Here is a 23,402-nt window from a genome sequence, read left to right as displayed (position 1 = left end):
TCGAACAGGAAAAAGATCATGCAATCTCCTACCTTTTTTAAAGAGTCATTAGGGAAACTGAAGCCACAGAAGTACCTGTTTATTATTTCATTAAACATGGGATTCCTATGAGAAAATGGAGACCACCTGAGGTACATGCTGGTGACAAATGGTCAGTGAACTATCAAATTGTAACTCCAAAATCTTACAGACAGTAAATTCTTAGTCTTGTTTATGAAACCCCTTTGGCTAGTCATTTAGGGATTAATAAGACTTATAACAAGATCTTGAATCACTTATATTGGCCAAAAGTTAGAAGTGATGTTTGTAAATACTGCACATCTTGTCATAATTGTCAAATGGTAGGGCAACCCAATCAGAAGATACTTACGGTTCATCTGCAACCTATTCCTGCATTTGACAAACTATTTAGCAGAATAATGGTAGATTGTGTCGGCCCCTTACCTAAGATCAAGTAAAATAACGAATACGTCTTGACCATAATGTGTGCCTCAACAAGATTCCCAGCAATCGGGCTCTACCTATTTTGGAGTAACAAATCTTCGGAATTTAGAAATTATGAATAATCTGGACTAGAACGTTCACATTTGCAGCAATAAGGAAAAAGGAAATAAAACAGTTATTACTTGAATATGAGCACTTAGTTTAAGATGTTCATACAAAACAAAAACTACCATGACGTTGAAATTGTAAATCCCACACCTGTGATAAAACACCCGTACATGATGAACCCTCTAAAACAGGAATGTTTGAAGAAAAAAAAGAAATTCAGTATTTGCTGGAGGATGATTTTATGGAGCCGAATAAAAGTGACTGGAGTTCACCATGTATACTTGTTCCGAAACCAGATAATACTTTCTGCATCTGCACTGATTATAGAAAGGTGAACAGTGTGTCTAAACATATTCATTTCCATTACCAAATTTCGATGACTGCATTGATTGAACTGAAAATGCGAATTATGTCACCAAATTTGACCTTCTGAAAAGATTGAGAAAAATACCACTGGCGGATAGGGAAAGTGAAATTTCGACATTCGTGACTCCAGATGAACTTTATCGGGCATATCAAGGGAAAAGATCATTTAATAGCAGATGTCCTTTCCGTGTATAGAAATATTTTGTTTCATGTGCACATTGCGTCATTCATGGGATTTCATCTTATGTAATTTTTTCCACGTGTATATTTTACTTAAAGTTAAAAGAAAGATTTATTGTTTAAATCTTTATTTTTATGAGAGGAAGTGTTATGTATGTTTAATTTAATTGTTTCTTCGTTTAAATTTTTTTAATTTCATTACATGTTATTTTAATGTAACATTTTATGCTGGACTTGACCTTGTCTAAAACTGAGTTCATTTCTTCTTGGCCTGATTGATTTTTTTATTTTATTTAGTGTAAACAATACAATAGCTATATTATTCTCTCTGTGCATGGGCTTAATATCAAGATCATCATTAATGGAAGAAGCAAATATGTTTATTTGGGTCTAAGTTTTGGAATTTTCTTAGTAAACGCCAGGTTATGGTTTTGATTTTGTAAACATCAGATCATTCTACAAGGTTATTTTCCATTAGGTAATGGTTTTTATAGAAAGTGCTAACTTTGCTCATTCGTGCTTTATGTTTTAACAGAATAAATTTGTATGTTGTATCCAGAGTTTTGTTTTATAATTTCGGGCTGCAATCTATTTCTTCAATTGTTTTATTCAGGTGATTATTTTATCTGGAAATACAAAAATGCTGTGATACAATTCTTGGATAGGGATATTCACTGTAATTTCTACTGAATTCAAACCTGGAATTATATTACTGTGATTCAATAAAAGACTAATGACCCATCAACACTCTATAGGCGACAACAGACACAGCATCGCCTTCAGTTGTGGGATTTCTTATGGACTTTTTCTGAGTTTAATTCAGGACTTTAAATTACAAGACTTGTGTTTGTAATTCTTTGATTATTCCGGGATTTAATTTGCAATATCGTAAATTCTTTTTTCTTATTTTCACTTTGTATTCTAGAGAAATAAATTGTTAAATTTTACAAAGCATGTTGCCTTACACTCTTTTTCTTTTACTGTGCACTCTTTGTCTCTGAGAAAGAGAGGGAGGGAGGGAGAGACCAAGAGAGCATGTCAATATATATTTTAACCTTGATCTCATGTATTAAAGAGGCACACATAAACTGTATGATTCCGCTCTTAGTAGTGATTTCCTGTTTAATATGAACACATGTAAGGCTCCCTTGTGATCACTGATTTTAATGCAATAAAAACGTACACACTTCTATTTGAATCTACTTTGAGTAATTCACTTACAAACATTGCAAAAAGCAATTGATGTTGTCCTCGTTCCATTTGTGGTCGAATCAGGAGGACATGGTTGGCATGATCCAAATCTGTCTATTGCGCTGTCCTTGTACGTACCGATTGGACACGATTCACAGCTGTTTATGCCAACTTTAGCGTATCCGCTTGGACAAAAGACTACAAGTATAGAAAGAAAGTCATGGTCCTAGTTTCTCGTTATTGCAAGCATTTCATATACAGTAATTGAAAATGCAAAGCCTTAAGGTTAGGAAGCCCTAAAGTATACCCATATTGTATTCATAAGGCAAATATGCTACAATTAAACAGCATAGCAGTTACTTCGTGATTTCGTTCTTACTGACATCATTATATAATGTATCTTACATAATAGATTCGATGAATATACAGTAAAGTTTATAACCCTCTTTGAATCGTGATGTTTGTGCTATTTATTCTAGGTAACGTACAAGAGCAATCGCTTATGCTGGTAGATCCGGTTCTGTTGGTGACCCAATTCTCGGGACTTCCACAAGATATGCAGCTTGTCTGAGACGTTTCTGGTTGGTAGGTCCCTATCTCACAAGGCACACACTGGCTTGTTCGATTATCAATACGTTGTCCAGCGCTACAGAACACTGTCGATGTAAGAGTGGAAAGAGCAAGCATCGTCAGTAGATTTGAGTACTGTTCAATATTATCCCATTATAGAAAGCAAAGATTTCAATCGATCTATGAAAAATTATGTCCCCCTACCGACCAACAAAAGAACTTGGATGAGAGAACTGTACACTAAATGCATCATCGTTTCAGGCATGTCAGATATTCAAATTTTGAGAGCTGTTTAAAGAAAATTGTTTACGTTGTTACACCGTTTCATAAATAAACATGTATTATAGTTTTCTGGCATTTAATTGTTATGAACGCACCATTCGTTGTGCAAATAACAACTTCCTGAACAGCAAGTGAGACAGCTAATTAATGAACGGCTAATTCTACTTGTCACACTTTTAAGACCGCGAAAGTCAGATATTGACAACTTTACAATATACATTATATCAACGAACAATCAAGTGTATTCAGAATATTTACTGAAATAGTTTAAGCCTCTAGTATCAATGACAGCTCTTCATTAAATAAATAAAATATCATCTTGTTTCAAAGACACGTCTTAGAACATATCTACCTTGACACTGTGTTGATCCTGTGGTTGAAACGTAACCGGGTGGGCAGATGAAGCATTCCGCTCTTCCAGTGTTTGGTTGATATTGTCCAGGTGGGCAATATTGGCAAGACACAAGAGTTGTGTTGAAGAAACTACCCGCATTACATATATCTAAAATTGAAGAGAAGTGCCAATTTAATGACAACTCAATGGCTGCTTTATTTATTAGTATTTTCAAGTTTACGTTGGACAAAAAACATTTATCTGAGTAGATACGTTGAACGGTGTCTTGTATCGATACATGCATGCAACAGAAGCACTCGGATTCAATGAGAGAGAGATAAAAGATGATATGTGAGACAGAAAAACTGAATTCTGAATTTAATGCTTGTGTCACTTGTCCCATTAATACATACATTTCTGAAATAAATGATGTATTTTATAATACCTTTTACTAAAATAATTTGTATGTATTATTCTTTCTTTTTTGGAAGTGGGGTGAGATTTGATTAACAAAGAACCCGTACTGTGGAACATTAATTGATCTTTACACTTATCTTTTGAAATCTGTGGAACAAATGAAAACATATTTTCAACTGTTCTGTCTTTCAACTCTCATCCTCAGAAAAGAAGCAGAAACAATCAAAAGTTTAAGCTTAGTTTTTTCTAAACCAAAATAGACTGATTATTCACTTCAAGACTTAAAAAATTTAATGTAAGGACTGACATCAAAATAACTTTAGGGCAATCTTTCTTTCCTCTTGGCGCTTTAGTTTCTTCTACTTCTTTCAATCTTTCCCTCTTCATTTCTTATTTTAGGACTTTACAATCGCCTACTTACGTCCTTAATTATACCTTTATGATAATTGGCAACTTCTGTTTATCTTTTGAAAACTAAGGAACAATTAAAAGCAACAGTTTCGTCTGCCTACCCTCATATTCGGAAAACAAGTACATGCAATAAAAAATAAAAGCTTATTAGATTTATTCAAGACAACAAACATTATTATATGAACGGATATAAAACAACTTTGGCAACGGTTCTCGTTTCGTTCTGGCTTTATTTTCTTTATTCTGTTTCTATATTCTAAATTATTTTCTTTGTCCTATTTATATATTCTAGCTTAATTTCTTTGCCCTATTTCTATATGCTAGTTTATTTTCATCGTTATGACTTTTAAGATATCCGACTTACCATAGCACAACGCGGAACCGGTGAGATAGGTTGTTCTGCCTGATGGACAGATCATGCAGCTCTGTTGACCTGACGCGTTCTGATACTGACCAACCGGACACTCCGCACATGCTGCTGTATTTACAGTGCTTGTATGGTATCTGCCGGCTGAGCACGGTACTAAAACAATAGTCATTTTGATAAAATAAAATATCTACAGAGTACTTCGTGTGTAATGTTTGTATATGGACAAATACATTCCAATAACGTATTTATATCACCAATAATTATATAATTTTTATATTATATTGAATTACAAACGTTAACCCGTTAGTTTAATAATATAATTGACAAACAGCCCCAGACTTAGACTTCTCTTAGTTGATTTGAGAAAAGTTTTTAACTCACTTTCATAGCCCTTTGTTGATAATGTTTTACATTGTTTTAATTTTGGCAAGGAGTTTACAAAACAGATACAAAACATTTAACATGAATATAAAAGCAGATGTAATTTTTAATGGAAAACGCTCATCGTGGTGTGATATTAAGAGCGGTTATCGACAGGGAGATTTCCTCCTCTTTATATTTTCATACGATCTGTGGGGATATTATTCCATATGACTAGGAAGAGTTCAAACGTTCAAGCACGTTATATTAATAATACTGACTATCTTATTTTAAAATATGGAGATGACTAAGCACTCACTATTTAGTGTTCTGAAAAGTCACTTAAGTCTGCTTTGGAACTTTTCATATCAATATTCTAAATCTGAATGCCTCAACACAAATATTAACTAACTAAAGCATCCTGGAATGGTTGAAGAGTAGGAAGTAATTTCCGGTATTTTTTTACCCGTGTCTTCTCTCAGGGCTGATATGGCGTTCGACACAGACGTTCATGTCTGTGATTCAGTCTGGCACACCTAAAAATTCCGTATTGCACACCCTAACTGAAACTACTACTTTTACAACTTGAAATAGTCAATAATAGTCCACTTACAAAAACAATGTGAATGATTTATTACTACACTTTTTAAACTACTCAGAACTGTCAACACACGTCTGTAATTTTATGAAAAGCAGTCATATTGGGTGAAAATGGCGGCTTTTGCGGCTAATGATAATGGAAGAGTTATGTATGGCTGTAAGTAGCGACGAAAAGTTAGTGGGCATTTCACGGTTTCTTCCACCTAGAAATTCGAGTTGGAGGTTTACAACAAGATTTAGGCAATGTTTGCTAGTGAGTTCTCAGACGAAGCTGGTGTGCAATGTGACACCAAACATGACAGAGAGGAAAACACAAAGTACTTTGCCACTGAAAAAATTTAAAAACTCCAGACAAAGTAAGAAAGACTAAGGGAATCAAGATTTCAAAGCTTGTTTAGAAATTCCCCCAAGCTCATGGAAAACTTAATTAAACACTTAAATTGGTGTCTACCTGGATAATGTAATAACACTGCATGGTTTGTACAATGAAGTGGATAGTGTTAAGATTACAACACATCTATAGACAGATAATTCAGCACGGATATAATATTTGATCTTCAAATGAATTTGCTATTTGAAAACAATTCTCAGTTTTAGGTGTAACCATTTTCGCCAGCCGAGGTTCCGATATGTTAACCTAGCTACACCTTGGCGGATCGATCATATATTTCCGATTTTGGGGTTTGTGAATTCCGTTCTATTCGTCGTGATATCACCGCATCGAATCAAAATCAAGTTGTGCAAATCTGACAGTTGTTCCTACATGATCGAGACAAGGAAAATACACACCTAGAATGAACTGAAAAATGAACAATTTTTCGCTTCCGGTCCGTGTTTGAACAAATACATCCTTTCAATCAAATACACTGTAATGGCCTCTCTCTGGTACGTAGTCATAATTTCGATGTTAAACTTACAAAGTATCCTTTTGAAGTTAATTGCTTCCACGATTATTGGCCGATGTACAATCCACCGCTGTTACACGCTATCGGTTAGATGACATTACGTACTATCGGAAGATACTCATGAAATCCAATAGATCTCGCTAGGACAACGCACTGAAATATCTGACTGATCCGCCAAGGTGTAGCTAGAACAAAATATCGGTACCTTAGTTTGCGGACTTTAAACAAAAGAAGTCTTATAAGTCGAAGAATACAATTTTTTATTAACCGTAGACCAGCTGATTTTGGTCCCATATGCAGCAATGATGATGCTAAGAAGTGATATTCAACAACGAAAAATATGGTCTGATAAATTCTTTTATATTAATATTATTGAAAAATCGATGTCGTTTAGTAAATCTGAGGATAAAACTGACAAACAGTCGCCGCATAAAGGTAGACGTATCACAGAGAGCTGTGCTTTCTGACTATGACGCAACTTTTGAATAATTACATTTTGTTGAGATGTTTTTGAGATTATTTCATAACTGGGACACGTGCAGGTAATTGTATGTTTGTTTACATTTGTAATTTTTGTGATTGTTCAAGTAGAAGATAAAGAGAAGAAAACAAAAATATTGTTTAGATTCTCTTCTTAACACTGTTTAGATTTTCTACTTAACACATGTCTGTATGATTATTAAAAATCTAGTCCGCATGTTAAAAGAGACAGAATCTTCCGTTTGTTAAAAATGTATGCTTAATTCATCACCTTTAAATTCAATGCATTATTAATTTCCATACTGTTAATTATATTCTCTCTTACACACACATACACACACACGCACGCACATTCTCGCATTATTATTATTATTATTATTATTATTATTATTATTATTATTATTATTATTGTTGTTATTATTATAGCTGTTAAAACAGTTGAAATGTGACAATTACCCACGCAATACAAATCTGAAGGTGAACCCCTTATCAGAGTAATTCTTCCAGTTCCACACGATTTACATGACGTCGCATTATTTTGATCCTGGTAGAACCCAAGTTCGCATTGGATACATACGTTAGTTGTGGCGTTGAAGTAGGTTCCAGAGTCACACACAGTAACTAAAATAAATTAAAGTCAAGTTTAAGATGTAAATAATTATCTAAAGCCACTATAATCTATGCATTTATGTATATAGTATACCCCCCCCCCTCTAATTGTTTGCATCATTAACCTAGAAATAATATGTACAAATCTTTCACATTCTTCATCTATTGCAAACGAAAAAGCAAAGCACACACATATAAGCCAGTCGAAGCAAGCAAAATCTGTTTTCCTATTGAACATTCGGAGTCTTTGTTGGATTTAGACTAGTGATGTAGAGTTAGCCTGCCAAATAATGGCAAACGTCTGAAAATGACAGCATTGAACAACTCTACTATATGTTGCGTAGTCTCGTTGACTATAATCACTACAGATATTTAAATTAAAAGCTCCTTCGTGATATCGTCATCAGAGTGACGCCATAATAGCAAAATCAGTGTGACTCTGTAATATCGACATCACTGTGATGCCCATAGTATATGGTACACTCCTTTGATTGATTTCTATTTAGGTAAGGTTTATTTAGCTGTCTGATATTATGCTCTCTGCTTTTCGCTGACTTGAGGTATGAGAGTACGTACTTTTACATCTTATAATTTTACTTGCGGATTGAGCAAGTATTTTTATTTTATGGAACTCATTATTGTAATCTGAAGAAAAAAAAATAATTTCTATGGTTCTCGATCAAGCGAGACATTTGATAGTTCTCGGTTGTCAAAATTGTATGGACTGGTGGTACACTTCAGACAGAATGTTAACCGACAGATATTGCCGGATTAAAATGTACTCGTTTGATCTTGACAAGCTATGCATTATGCTTTTCATCTGATATCCCAGGCAACTACTTTTCATATTTGCTTCCTGCATAGTAGAATTTGTTTTACAAGATCTCGTAATTAAAATGTGCATGTGCGTAAAGTACATTGCACCAGTCCTGATATAAATCCTAATATCAAACATCCACGAAATTGTTTTATTTATGTTTAATCTTTTTTCTCACCTAAAAATGGAGTTTCAAGATGAATCTACGAAGTGTCCCCTTTTTCAAGTTTAACCTAAACATATCAAATATCAAATACAAACCTTGCAAGCTACGTTATATTTTCGAACTATATATATATATATATATATATATATATATATATATATATATATATATATATATATATATATATATATGCATGAAGTGGTTAACACGAATCATTTTTTAGTTAAATTTCGAGGCATACCTCGACACTGTGTAATGTGTGGCGCCAGTAAAGGGTGTGTTTGTGACTAGCGGACAAGTCTTACAGGAGGTCCACTGGGACAAATCCTGGTATGTCCCGTATGGACAGTTCCAGCATTCCTCAATGTGTGTGTGTGTGTGTGTGTGTGTGTGTGTGTGTGTGTGTGTGTGTGTTTTGACGTCTGCATTGTGACAGTTTCTAGTGATGTCTAGCATTGGGACATCATGCCGCACACATGTAGCATCATGTCCCACCCAGTAACATTATCCTGACACCAAGCCAACCAGTCCTAACACTAACCTCTTATTGTCTTAATGCTCAGCGCCAAGCAAGGCAGCTGTTAGTACCATTGTTATAGGTATTTTGATATGACGCTGCCGTGGTTCGAGCCTGTGAACTTCCGCATCCAAGGCGAACGCTGTAACCACTAGGCCATCTGAGCGGTCGCAGGATCACTGTAAACCTCCGCTGTGTCTGTTATCTACATAGTAAGTCCCGGCTTCACATATTTCTGGTATGCTAGCAAAGTGAAATAATGTATGTACACGTAACTCTACCGTGATCACGTCATGCTTCCAGATTTGACCTCCCCAATATTTTTGGAAAAATATTGGATAAAGCTATAGCATGAATCTTTCCTTGATAATACCGAAAAAATTTAAAGGTAGGTCGCTGAGCCTCTAACCGAAGAAATATGCTCGCACACACACACACACACACACACACACACACACATTCTAAATTTGACTTCGCACAATTTTTAAAGCAAACTAAAAAGTAGTTTCTTAACAGGGTCGAACATGTTAAAATTCCAAAGGGGGAGAAATCGTACATAAGGCGACGTAATTGTGACTAGTGTCTTTTATTGAAAAATTGAAAACGGATGTGTTTATAATGATTCATTAATGGCAAGAGCTCAGTGCTTGAAATGAAAATAATAAAGTCAACGAAAAATATATGGCACCTTTGGAAATAATAAGCGATTCACGACTGTCTCAAATCGGTATAGATGAATTTCTTTTTTTAAGAAAATAAGATGGTCGTTGCGTGCATGTTGAACCCGAGTCTGAGCCTTGAAAATGATGACGTTTCCATAGGTATCAAGGAGTTAAAAATGTTTTTACTTTAAAATGTTAATCAACGGCGCGTACAGAAATTTGGACGGACACGCACAAGGACACCAAAGAGTCAAGCTTCCTCCAAGGCAGACTCAAAATAAATGCTCCCTTTGGTGGAATGGCATTCGCTAGTCTTTATGATAGCTTCTGAGTATGATACGTTCATGTTGTTAACTGTGTTGCTATCATCAATGCAGATTTTTTGGTCACACCTGGCAGCCTTAAGACCTTAAAAAATTTCGGAAAGTTATTGCTAATCAGTCAAAAGGAAAATTAAACTGCATTCGATAAGGCCACAAAAATATAATTATTGGAGTGCAATTCAAGGGTTCATTTTTTAATTATTCAAGAACCAAAATACGTACGTTTCATTTCTCACTACAATGACCATATACTTACGACACTGTCCATTTAATACTCCACCTCCTGTCGTACACTGAAATTAGAATTGATATTTACAAACTAATTTGCATAAGGTACTGTATTAGAGTTATTAACATATCTCGTAAAGAAATTGTATTTTCAAATCTTAGTAATGCTTCAATTAATTCGTCAGTATTAATTTTATTTTATTTATTTTATTCGTCTGCAATTTAGTTTTTAATTGTGATGAAGCTGAAAATAAATTATCCATGTTTCCGTTAATGTTGACATATGGTACAGTCATTGCTTATTGTTGCTTTGTAAAATTTCTAGTACGGGAGAGTTCCGGATCTGCAATGATAATGCTTGACTTTTATTATCACTGGTCTCGGCAGATGAAATTTATAAAGTGTCAGAAGGACACTAAAAACGCATGTATTTCGAATATCACTTCAGATTCTATTGAATCTTAGTCATCACAGAAACATTTTTCAGAAGAAGAAAAAAAACATTCGGAAATTTTTGCTTCTCAAAGTAGAGTAGCGTATTTTACTTAGTCACTTCACTTTTACCTCTCGTAGAAAAAAAATTAAAACCATTTTTAACTATACAGTTAAGATGGTAAACGTAACAGTCTTCACTTAGCACTGCTTTGTAAGATTTCGATCTGTGACCTTCACTGAGGGGCGATTTTTCGATTTTGTATCTTACGTAAGGAATGTCAGGTTTCCATGTTCTAACTTATGTAGGCTATGTCAGGTTTCCATATTATATCTTATGCAAGCAAGATGTGTGCATTTACCCTATTAGCAGGACGACGTACACAGATATACCAAAACATACCCAAATAATGTCTCATTACTAGCCATATAATATACAAATACATGTACGTTTTAATCCGATTAGATGAAAATAAAACTAAATTTGAAACTAATTACACACTTAAGGATGAATCCATATAATTTAAGAATTTTGGCAAACATAATTTTGTATAATCTGAAAGAACTCATGTGAGTTTATGCCCGCATATTAATTAATGAAAAACTAAAGAAATTAATAAGTCAGACATCGAGTTAATTAATAATAAAATCATTTAAAAGTAATTAAATGTTTAAATAAGAAGTTATTCGTCATGTATCATTCCAAGTAATGTACAAATTACACATATTGTTTATGATATTTGGCCGAGTGGTCTAAAGCGCTCTCCGTTACGGATCACTGCCATCTCACCTCTGTCTGCGTGGGTTCGAGTCTCGGATTCGGCTAATGTGGGTATGTGAGAAAGCCTGCCAGTAGCTTCTCGTGGGTCGGTGGTTCTTTCCGGGGTTTTCCCGGGTTCTTCCTCCACCATTAATACTGGCCGCCATGTATAGCCAATCGCGTGCTGAAAAATGGCGTTAAGCCCTACAACAACAACAAAAAAAGTTTATGATATTTAGTTCTCAAATGCATTCATAACAAAACCTTAAATTGGTAATTCGACCTGTAGCAACTTAATTACATGAAACTTCACAAGTTGTTACTACTGTATATGTTTTGGAAGATGTTAACTGTATATTATAGCTAAAGCTAAGGTAAATGAACTGAGATGTGACTGATTTATTTTAAAAAAGACGTGATCCTTTCTGCTGGAAGGCAGCAAAATGGATTAATTGATCTGCAGTTTGTTTCAGAGTTGGGCAATCATTCAGCCCATTTAATCACGTTGCTTTATTTATGTTGTCAAAGAAATTGCAAGGCAGACATCCATTTCAAAAATCACACGAATGAAGAAATCTCGATCGAGGATTCTGTCACACAGGAAGTCACAAGACAAGGAATTCAGTAAATTTAAAAATCTTCCTCCATCAAAGTTCCAATATACGACTTTAATGCTACAAGAAAAATGTATCTTAATATTTTGACTGTGGTGAGATTTCAAGAAAAAACACGTATAAATTAATGTCATGGCGGAATCAGGCAATATCCAATGTTCAAGAAGCAAAACTATTTTGCCTTGATAGTCCAACACACACTAACTTCTGCTACATGGACGCAGTTATTAATCGTCATAATGTTGAGTGTACTTATTGTTTCTCTCATGATTTGATTTCCTGAACAATACACAAGGCCATTGTACGTTGATCAGTGAATTCACAGAAAACCAAAGTGACAGTATGTTATGAACTTCGGCACGATTTTGACGCAAGACGGCTTCTGTTTGGGAAAACTATCGGCTACTACTATACTTGACATACCACCTGTAAAGTTACTGAGATGTATTCTTAGCTACATTGTGCCTTTTAATGGGAGTGCTCTAATATATAGCAGCAAGCTCGAGATGCAACTGTCAACATCTTCATGGAGAAGAGCAGGGAAATCCACCCCTACTACAGTTAATGGACACGGGCATATTGTGAATGAATACCAACCTCATTTATGAATATGTCCTGACCGTCTAGTAAACTGTCTGAGCTTTAGTTCAAATCATAGTGTGCTTAAAGTGAAATGCCCCTATCGACTTTGGAACATACATCCACTTAAAGCAGCAAACGATTCTAAAAGTTTCTGGAACACACTTATGCCTACTCTTATACAGATGGGCATCTGACAATTACCAAACATGAGTTGTGTGAATTCTTTTGTTTCGACAAACATAAGTTTAGAATGCGAATGAGTTTACTTTGTTAAGGATCTATTTTAATTCAATACAATAGATGTTATATTCAGGGGCGTATTAACCATTAAGCAGACTAAGCACGTGCTTAGGGCACCAGGGCCAAAGGGGGCACCAGAAAGTTGAGAAAAGGGTGAGAAAAAAAAAACGAATGAAGATTTGTAAAAAAAATTGATAAAACTAGTGCAAATTGATCAAAATATTCTGTTTCTTGATTATGGTGCACCCTAGGGTTATCTTCCCAGGTGTACGTGGAAAGGAGGGGGGCACCAAGATTTGTCAGTGCTTAGGGCACCAGTGAGCTTTAATCCGCCCCTGGTTATATTGCTTGGCATGTTTACAAGATTTGAAATTTGTATAGTTCCCACAATGTTCTTTTTCAACTAAAGTGGTCATATCGTCGTGTTCATGACTTTTCTTAATGTTGAGGTCATCATTAGCGGTCTAGATTGTTAACAAATGAAAGTAACTCCATAACTTTAAATATTGCACCTTGAAAATACATTTGAATTCTTAAGATTTTAAGGATTTTTCAAACTTTAATACAAATTAATACAAGACATTATTCATTCCTTCGATGTATTATTTATATGTGATGACTGCAACATACGTATTAATAGCATTATTTAACCTTCTCAATATGAGGAAATTTGAGATATTTTGTGAACATTGGGCCCGGTCAAGATGGCATAACTTTATAAAATATTATTAGGATTTCTTATTAGCTCTGCTACGAATGAAGTCATAAACTAGGTAACAGAAAGAACCAAAACCAATAGGATTTTTAAAATGTAACAAATAATTTAATTATCAAATATACAAATGAAAATATAACAGGAACTAACAGTATTGCGAAGTGAATTCAAACTAATCCTGAAAAAATGTTTTATTAGAGCACAAAAGAACTGAAAATTCTGTATAAATTTCAGAACCAGTACACTATCATTAGCAACTATTCAAATAGTGAAAATGAATTTTGCCAGACTAGACAATACCAGCTTCTGAAAGTGCAATGAATGAACTACCAAATATATCAAACAAAAAAAAGTTATCGGCTCTTGCTTTCACAATGTACTTCTGAAGTTCAGGAACTGAAAATGACCAAGTGGAGCTAGCACTTTTTTTTAAATGTGCACATCTGGAGTAAGGCCATGCTGTATACTCTATTACCCATATTATACCCATTAATCATACACCAAAATAAAGGGAATTAAAAGTTCTTTGAACAATATCTAAGATATACAAGCTTTTTTAAATAGCCAGTATAACAAGTGAGGAAATTCGAGAATATTCTTTTTCTTTAAAATTCTAAATGCGAAATTGTAGATCGCTACCTATATGTTGCTGTATACCCCACGTGAGAGATCTTACTACTCAGTCCAATATACCTACATGTGACTTAACTCATCCCATAGGAATTAAATTAATTCATTTAAGATACCACCTGACTGACCTGCCCAATGGGAAAAAGACCGAATCTCGTGAACATATTTATTAAACAATGTTATTTTTTTCATAACTGCCAACACATACGCAAGCATTTCTTTATAGATCCTATAAACTTTTGTGTTCTTTATTATCTTAAAATAGACCCTAAGCACGTACGAAATCCAGCTGGAGATGATCATTTCACTTTGCAATAAATGAATACAAATTATAAAAATGTTGAGTTACAAAAAGTATAGAATGTGTGTGTGTGTGTGTGTGTGTGTGTGTGTGTGTGTGTGTGTGATCATTTTATGATAAAAAGAAACCAGAAATGCAAGAATATAATTATAATATGTGAGAGTATATATCAGTGATTCAGTTTAAGGGAATGACGGTGAGAAATGTGAGACAATGTGACCATAAGAATCTAACAAGTTCAATAATGAGTTTACACATTCACTAAATTTGTAACAGAGTAACCATAAAAATGATAGAAATATTTTATTTCTACAGATAATCGTATCAGGTTTTAAGAATATTTGTAACCTAAGCTTTTTCTGCTTTAAAATGTTCCCACTGAAGTCAACATTTCCAATCAACAGTAAGGAAAAGGAAGATTTTCCAAAGAAGACTGTAATAATGAAAATAAGATATGTCTGGCACGTTTATAGCACTATAAAAACATGAAATTTACATAAATCGGTTTACAGTTTATATGCATGTGCACATAAACGATATATATGTAATTGATGGAGAAAAAAAATACAACATTCAGGTACGTGCTATTTATTGTGGGATTTTACTTTCGATTCCCATTGAATCGATGGAGTAAACACATTACTTAACACTCCCATAACAAATGCCATTCCTGTCACTTTTCATGCATTGATATGGACACTACACTTTGAATTATTCTGAAAAATTTCAAAATCGGGATATCTCGTTCACCATAAAGACGATTTATAGAAATTCGCCTTCTTTCCACTTGTCGCTTGCTCTTTTCTCCTTTTAACTTTTTGTAGAAACAATAAAATTAATTAAATGCCTTTGGAATAACCGAATCAGCCATGGCAAAGCCTCTATCTCTCATAATAGCATCTACACATCAACATTTGGCTGCTAGTCCACTTAATTTTCTTACTTAATTGTGTTATTTATTTATCAGTCATACATCCAGCTGAGAGATTTGACACGTGGTGTTTGGGACTAATACCAATCAGCATTTTCCATGTCATATGCTACTTTTAGTCTGAATACATTCTACTTGTATTACCCTAAGGACTTCAATACCTCTATGATAAATCTCAAAAATCTATTTTAACCCTACAGTTTGGATATAACCTACTCAAAGACTCGGGCATGCTATTTTTTTCTACCGTCGTCCTACCTGGCTATGCAGCAAGAAAATTTTAATGTTCATACATGAGGTCTAACCACTCAAATATTTTGCTGCACGCCGACTTTGCGAAATGGATCTCAGCCTTTCTTTTGCACCTAAACCTGTGTCACATAATTTATTTACCATGTATCTGCATTACATGGTAAAGCATAACAATATAATCTACCTATTTCGATAAATATATTTCGTTAACGTTTACTATTGCAGCGAATGTCTTGGACAGGATGTAAAAACAACTCCCAAGAGAAGAGTGTTTCCGTCTGCCAGTTTTAATTCGTTTAATATAGACTGCATTTCTCTGTCTTCTCTTTGCATTTGCATTGTATTTTTTTGTTCTTTTTCTATCTGTATTTACACTGGCTTCTTCTTTCTGATTTTGAATTTATCTCTTTCTCTCTCCCCTCGTTCTGCAATGCATCACTTCTTTCTGAATCTCAAGCTTTACTAAAGTCTAATTCAATTTGGTTTCTTTAAGCCGCAATCTTTTCAGTTTTCGATCCGAACCAGATAAGTCTTAGAACTGAAACCCAAAGCACTTTTAACCAAACATTCTTTTCCACCAAATAATATACCAAAATAATTTTTGTTTCTTGCTTCGTTAAAGTAACCTTCTCTTTAAAAAAAAATCATATTGTCTCGCTATCTCAAGCAACTCGTCCTTTTTCAATTACTCTAACACTTCCTCTGTAGGATTTAAAACACAAATCTCTAGTTTAGATGACATTGTAAAAGGTTGTTGGTTACAGTAAAGATTACTCAACTATGTGAAAACAAAACACTGGGTACTAAGAAAATTTTGAAGGAAGGTAAATTTAACTTTAAATTTCGAAACTAAATTGTGTTTTTTTTTAAATATCTTAATGAAATTCGTATCCCGGGCAAGTCCCCAAATTACGATAAAACTCTATGGTCTTGAACTAAGTAATAAAAAAGAGTAAAAATCAATAAGTTTTGAAAAATTCAACAAATAATTTATTTCCCAAGAATACAAGAGTAGAAATATAAAAGAACTTAGAGTATGATAAGCTAAATCCTAAACGTTATATCACAAGTCAAAACGTCTAGAGTATTCCTATGAATTTTCAACTGAAACACAACTCAATTTGATTCCTCTAAAGACTACTCCTAGAAAAGGAATAAGTAATTCTGAAGTAAAGAACATTTATTTAAAAAAGCTAAGACACAATAACCAAACAAAAATGATGGTCATTTGCTGAAAGAAGTTCGCAAACAACTTGCCTCTAGAACACTCTTAATTTCTAAATAAAGCGACACATTTGTAAACATCTTTACCTCTAATTACTAGTGATCTTAAATATATAATCTAACATCCTAGAGAAATATTCAAAACAATTAGTACGCGGGTAAGAGCTAAACTCAATTAATGACCAGGATTAGTCACATAATATAGATATACATAACAATATTGCTATTTATCCTTATAAACTTTTCTCCAGCAATTTTATCAGTATTTCTTGAAATGTTATTCCAGGTCATGAAATTCTCAACATTAACAAGCGAGTTTTTAGTGAGTCTCTTGTATTCAAACTGCTATTGTGTCAGTTTGGTTAAGCTTAAGATTGATTTTATTATTTGTCAAATGAACGTCCCTTCCACTGTATTTTTTGTGTCAGACATAGAGTGGTAGAAGTAGGAGACTTTATAGGATCATCCAATTCGATGTATCAGAGGACTCTTAAGGCTTTTATACTTGCAGACGTCGGTATTTATTGAAGAGTTTGCTTGAATATTATAATCTTACCATCTAATAAAAAATATGGTACATTCTTTTCATTGATCATTTTGGAGTACCTTAGACTTACTGCTGCAGTCTATGCTGTCATCCAAGGATACTGACGGAGATATATCACTGGGTATCTCCATAAACCGCTTTGAGTGAAGCAGGCTATATGAGTGGGCTCTTTAGCGACAAAACAATCGGTCTGGGCTGAACTTCATTGCTCTTTTTGTCTCTTCAGCAAGATTCTGAATTGCTTTTGTAACTAAACAGGCAAGAGCTCCATTGCTTTCTGGTTCTTATCTGTTGATTTTATATTCAGAAGCAGCGTCGTTTCCTTCAATTGAAACAGTATCATCCTGATCAATCTGAGACCAGGTCTCCTTCTATTAATAATCTGTTTGTCTGTATCTCATACTAGACGAAAAATATTTTCTCATCCGTACTCCTGACACGCCTTGAAGCCCAAATGGTGACAGAGATTTACGCTAACTGATGACGTTGTGCCACACAGAGTGATAGCATCGAGTTGTTTGTTGATTGACACCGTTTCCAGAGGCCATACCTTTTGTAATTTTCTAGTCAAAAGAGTATGAAATTCCTTAAACGCTGACCTTCAAATTTCTGGATTTCAGTAAAACTAATCTCGCCATCGCTGTAAGCTGGTGTGACCCGCATGCCTTTACTTGAGGCCAACAGAGTGCATTCATTTAAGCGGAAACAAATATATTACACTCTACCAATCTATATGGGTCCTCTCCCCCACCGACACGGTAAGCAATTCACGGCACAATGGTTGCTCCATTAGTAGCCCATTACGATACGCATAATGACAAATCTAGCTTAGTCTACATCCCTTTGTCCGCAGGTGACCAATAATTGGACAAAATCAACAGATTTGCTGATACACCAAAGAGATTCCCGAATTTAAATTTGTCTTCAAAAAGGTGGCAAATATAAAAGGTTAGAATCGTAGACAAAATTGAATTGAGTTTAGACTAGTAAACTTTAAAATATCAATGTCGTACGAACTACAAATGTACCATTATGTTTGTACCATTCTGTTTGTACAGCAATTGCTGAAATTCAATATTGAAATCTCAATAATTTAATCTATTTTTAAAATGTTGACATATTGCCGTAGAGACCATTTCACGCATTTGTTAAATTAGCGAGAAAAACTTTAACGTTTCCTTGCTTGATATATTGAATATGAAATACGAATCTGGGACGTGTTTATGTTCATCTGTTCTTTCCTGAAATGTTCTGACGAAGTCGCACTTGATACATTCCGATTCTAAGATACTTACATTATTCAATGCAGTTTTATGAGCTCACGTAATTAAGTTAATATCTCAATTTCTGTCCAAACCATGAAAAAGGCAAGGTATCTATATAGTCAAGCACGTAGGACTGCTTCGCTTGTTACAGGTAAAATACATCACACTCTTTTGATCTAGAATTCATTATCACAAATCTTGTGCGCATAACGCCTGTATCCATTAAGTTTAATGTAGCCTGTGTCTTCTGTTTAGTTATGTAATGACCGTATAATAAATGACCCAAATAAAACCAATATTTGTCGATTTTGGTTACATGGGATAGGTGCCTCACTTTCTTCTAAGACTGACGGGTCCTAATTGAAAAAATGTTGATAAACACGTGTATAAAGCTATGTGGGTATTTTTCAACGCAAGTCAATATTGGAAATTATTTGCTTTGTGTTTTTTAACTGGAGAAGTCTGCAAATATTTAAACAAACCAAGTGAATAATAAGTATGCATAGCTATGTAAAAACAAATCTGAATAAGGATTAAATACGGCCGCTTCTGTAGAAAATAGTGAGAATGCAGTTTATTAAAAGATCTAAAAAGAACAATGTGGCTATGGTAATTTTGGTAAATAACAGTATATTTAAGTAAGGCATTGCAAGACTGAATATGGGCCCAACTTTAGAAATTGAGACTATAATAACAGAAACTTTAGGAATTGACACACAAAACATACACGAATAAGAAATTATAACGAACCTTGTAAGATGTACAGTTATGTGATCATTTCTTAAACGTTTCACTACAGAAGACATAGACAACCTAACCCGATAAAAAAATATACAGGAAACAAACTCGGATATCTTGCGACCAAAGTTGTTGCTTCTTAGGCACCCATCACTGTCAGTCTACAAATAATATTGGGTATATTCTGACAAATAAATCTTGTTCACCTAGCTTTCTGATCCCTACATGACCGTACCGTTGGGGGCCTTTAAGCCTACCATTATCTTATCAAAATGACCTTTCTAAACATGTTTTCTTACTCTAGTAAACATCATGTTTTCTCGTCCGACCATTTTATTCTCTGGTGATCTGATGCCTACAAAGCAATACACAAAATTTCTAAACTAGCTAGGCCTTTTTATCATTCAGTTTTTTTTTTTATACATGCAATATCTGCGGCATAATGGTTTCGGCCATCTAAGAAAAGCCAACTAGTTTCGGTCTAGCTAAGATAGGATCAAACTTATATCTTGGAAATAACTCAGTAGTGGGACCTCATTGTTTACACGCATATATAATTGTATCTGTACCTTTGAAAAATACAAAATATGAATAAAATCCATTCACGAACATGATCAGACCTCTTAGATTATCATATGCCAAACAAGGTATCAGCATTATTCGTTGTGATGCCGTTCGTCATCTCAAACTAACACAGACAAAATAACGTGGGAATATAAGGTGTACGACATCAAAATTTAAGTTCTAACCCTTTTAATTAACCAATGTTCAGCAAGCACGTGCTACACACCACAACCAGACTCAACCAGTAGGTTTATGAAATCATCTTTTTTATCATAATGAAAAAATCTGTGCAACCACACCATGTCTGTCACGCTGGAGACATTTAAAGAATTTAGCAACACGAGTCAAAAGTAAATATGTCTAAAGAAAAAGAAGGCCCTCAAACACGACATACAGGTAAGCAACTCTGAATAATAAATGACTGTTCTGAATGTCATCTAATGTCATTTTAGGAAATTTAATTGAACATATATCTGGTCATGGAGGAACAAGTAGAAGAACGTATCCTAAATACCGTAAACGCAATCTTGCCCTAATTCTGTGAACGAAAAGGGTGACCATCTGCTTGTACTGACCATTCAATCTTCCACCACTTCCCAGTTCAAAATAAATTAAGCTTATTTTTAGTAAAAGAAAAACAAACAAAACAACAAAATAAAAGGTGCGCCACTTTAGAGAGAGAGAGAGAGAGAAGAGAGGGATTGAACGTGTTTGACCAGTTTAGTCAGTATATGTATAATCCTTAGTAAGTTAATCATCTTTCCATGACAAAAGATATTAACATGACATTTTTATATATTTTATATTGCAATAATTGTCTTTTTGTAACAGCTAAACAAAACATTGGTAGACTGAATGTTTAACTATTCACGGACTATTTATAACTCGTATTGAACACTGTCATGTTCGAGTCAGTTTTTTATTCTCGCGGGTGTTGTTGAATATGAAAACCATGATACTAAACTTAACATATTATTAATTCGATCCTGTGCAATAGTCTGGGACAGGTTTAGCTGAAATAACAAAATCAATTCACTTTAAATGGTATAAACATACCTTTCACCGTGGTTGTGATATAAAATCAGTCTATATTTATGGTATAAAATAGTTAATAATGCATTCAAATAGCAAAAACGTCCATGTTATTTTAAAAAGAGACAAAACTCTTCAAATAATCAATAGTATAATGTAGGATGTTAATATAGTAGAGTGTATGGAAAAAAGACATGTTTACAATATAATGACACGTGCAGCGATGGCAATTGACACACCTATCCGACTTTCTATTGAAACTATGAACAGGAAGTGAATATTTGATTGTATTAGCTCAAAACCTACGCTGACTGTAGGTAAAATATTCCCTAACTTGGGTACAAGGAAGAAAAAATAATGCAATCAACATGTCTGAGTCGCATATTTCTGTACCATGCAGTAAAGTGGGAACAAAATGGATTTTAAACCAAAACTGTTACTAGCAGTACATTACGTGTTTTATCACACATGGTAGCAAAGGTTTCGCGTCTACAATGGCTTGCCTACAAATATGATATGTTTTCCCAGCCACCGCCACCCCACCCCACCCCGAATATGCTTTTTTTTTTATAGAAATGGACGATAATCTGAATTTATTTTCTTGTATATTCAGATGTATCATTTAGTACATGTACATGTCTACATGTAGACAAAACTAAAGACAGGCACCTCTAGACCAACACAGGAAAATTGTGGATGTGACTTGAAGAAAGAAATATGCTAACTTTCAAAGTACACCTTTAATATAACTCTGGAAATATAAATTCAAGTGCATGATATACGTTAAGCGGTTTGAGCCATCTCAATGCATTTGTACAGGACAGGAAAATATACACAGAGGGGGATAGGATCTATATCTGGGTCAAGATTGGCAGAGACAATGGAACAAATCTTATTTCTAAGGCAGGGATTTTTCTAGCCTTTCCAAACACGTGGAAAAAATATTTTCTCTCGTCTATAGAAACCATTATTTTAAGGCATAAACAACGCAAAATATGTTACAAAATGTGCATCGATGACTTAAAACCTAGCATTGGTTCCTAAAGTAAGCAGACGACGCTTAAATGTAATAAGATGATCGACGTTGGGTACGATATAAGAACAGCATATATATTAACCTAAACATTTATTTATTGTATATATATATATATTTGTATATATATATATATATATATATATATATATTACCGTGCTTACGTTCTGTGAGAAGATCCCTGATAACTGTACATAAACGCCAACCAGACTGACCATATAGTGCCAACCAGCCATCATGAGAATATAAAAGTCCACATACGGTTTAACTGTTTGGCATAAAGTCTTTCAAACCACCTCCAACTGACTGCTTCGAACGAAATCAGAAAATGTCCAGTACCCACCCGGTATCTCAATAGCTGTTCCACGTCAGACTGTCAAATTTTAACAATCCTGGTAAAACTTAGGCAGTTAATGTAACTGCTGTTTCGAGTGTTCCGCATCCTCACACCCTGTGTAAGAAATGCAGGAACCTTTATTTCCACCTGTATTCACGCTAGGTGTTCGTCAATAGCAATGCAGTCGTGTGATACGGACCATGACATGCATTTATCTAGTGTCCTTCTACAGCAGTGAATCATTCTGCTACGTGTCTCATCAACTCGCGCTAAATATTATATTTTCTTTCGTGTGTAACATCAGATCTGAAACACGAATCCTTATGATCAAGGAATACAGCATGAAGAAGGTTTCGCGTATTGTATTACAACCGGTTTGTTCGTTATGTAAAAGATTTCATACCGTCACGTGAAACAAGGAAGTATTTTAAAATGGTTTTCTTTATGGACAAATATAAACCCAGGCTTGTTTAAAATGGTTTTCTTTATGGACAAATGTAAACTCAGGCAAGGCTGGAATAAATGCAAAACTATTCATGTTATTTCGAATACTTTGTTTTCCTAAAATTACCTTTTGACAATTTTTATCATTTTACGTTTGTAGGGCATATTATATATATATATATATATATATATATATATATATATATATATATATATATATATATATATATCGATCGAACTGAATTCCATTGGTATTCCAAATAACTTCCAATGCTGAGCGTTGATGTGCCTGTAGTCTCGAACGTGGTAATGTCCATTATCTAGGGATGAGAGGGTATTGTTTGAAGAGAGCCATATATCGACTTATTGTCATGTTTGATTGCTGTGTGAGATACAACAACTTCGGATGCATGGCTCTGGT

General features: G+C 34.3%; 1 protein-coding gene across 1 annotated transcript in view; it reads right to left on the bottom strand.

The window, feature by feature from the left end:
- Positions 1-22,721, bottom strand: part of LOC149802772 (uncharacterized) — a 78,903-nt gene extending 56,182 nt beyond the window's left edge. Inside the window, exons 1-7 of the mRNA XM_089952199.1 lie at positions 22,365-22,721; positions 10,369-10,405; positions 7,475-7,639; positions 4,668-4,826; positions 3,494-3,643; positions 2,778-2,945; positions 2,320-2,487 (exon numbers count right to left, since the gene is read on the bottom strand). Of these exons, the coding sequence (XP_089808325.1) occupies positions 2,320-2,487; positions 2,778-2,945; positions 3,494-3,643; positions 4,668-4,826; positions 7,475-7,639; positions 10,369-10,405; positions 22,365-22,439 (922 nt within the window). The 5' untranslated portion in view covers positions 22,440-22,721. The remainder of the gene's footprint in view (positions 1-2,319; positions 2,488-2,777; positions 2,946-3,493; positions 3,644-4,667; positions 4,827-7,474; positions 7,640-10,368; positions 10,406-22,364) is intronic.
- Positions 22,722-23,402: the final 681 nt, after the last annotated feature.

This window comes from Sinohyriopsis cumingii, chromosome 3 (assembly GCF_028554795.1).
Source record: "Sinohyriopsis cumingii isolate HCF-2022 chromosome 3, ASM2855479v2, whole genome shotgun sequence".
Taxonomy (NCBI): Eukaryota; Metazoa; Mollusca; class Bivalvia; order Unionida; family Unionidae; genus Sinohyriopsis; species Sinohyriopsis cumingii.
The sequence above is the reverse complement of the archived record's forward strand: the minus strand, read 5'-3'. Positions and strand labels throughout refer to the sequence as shown.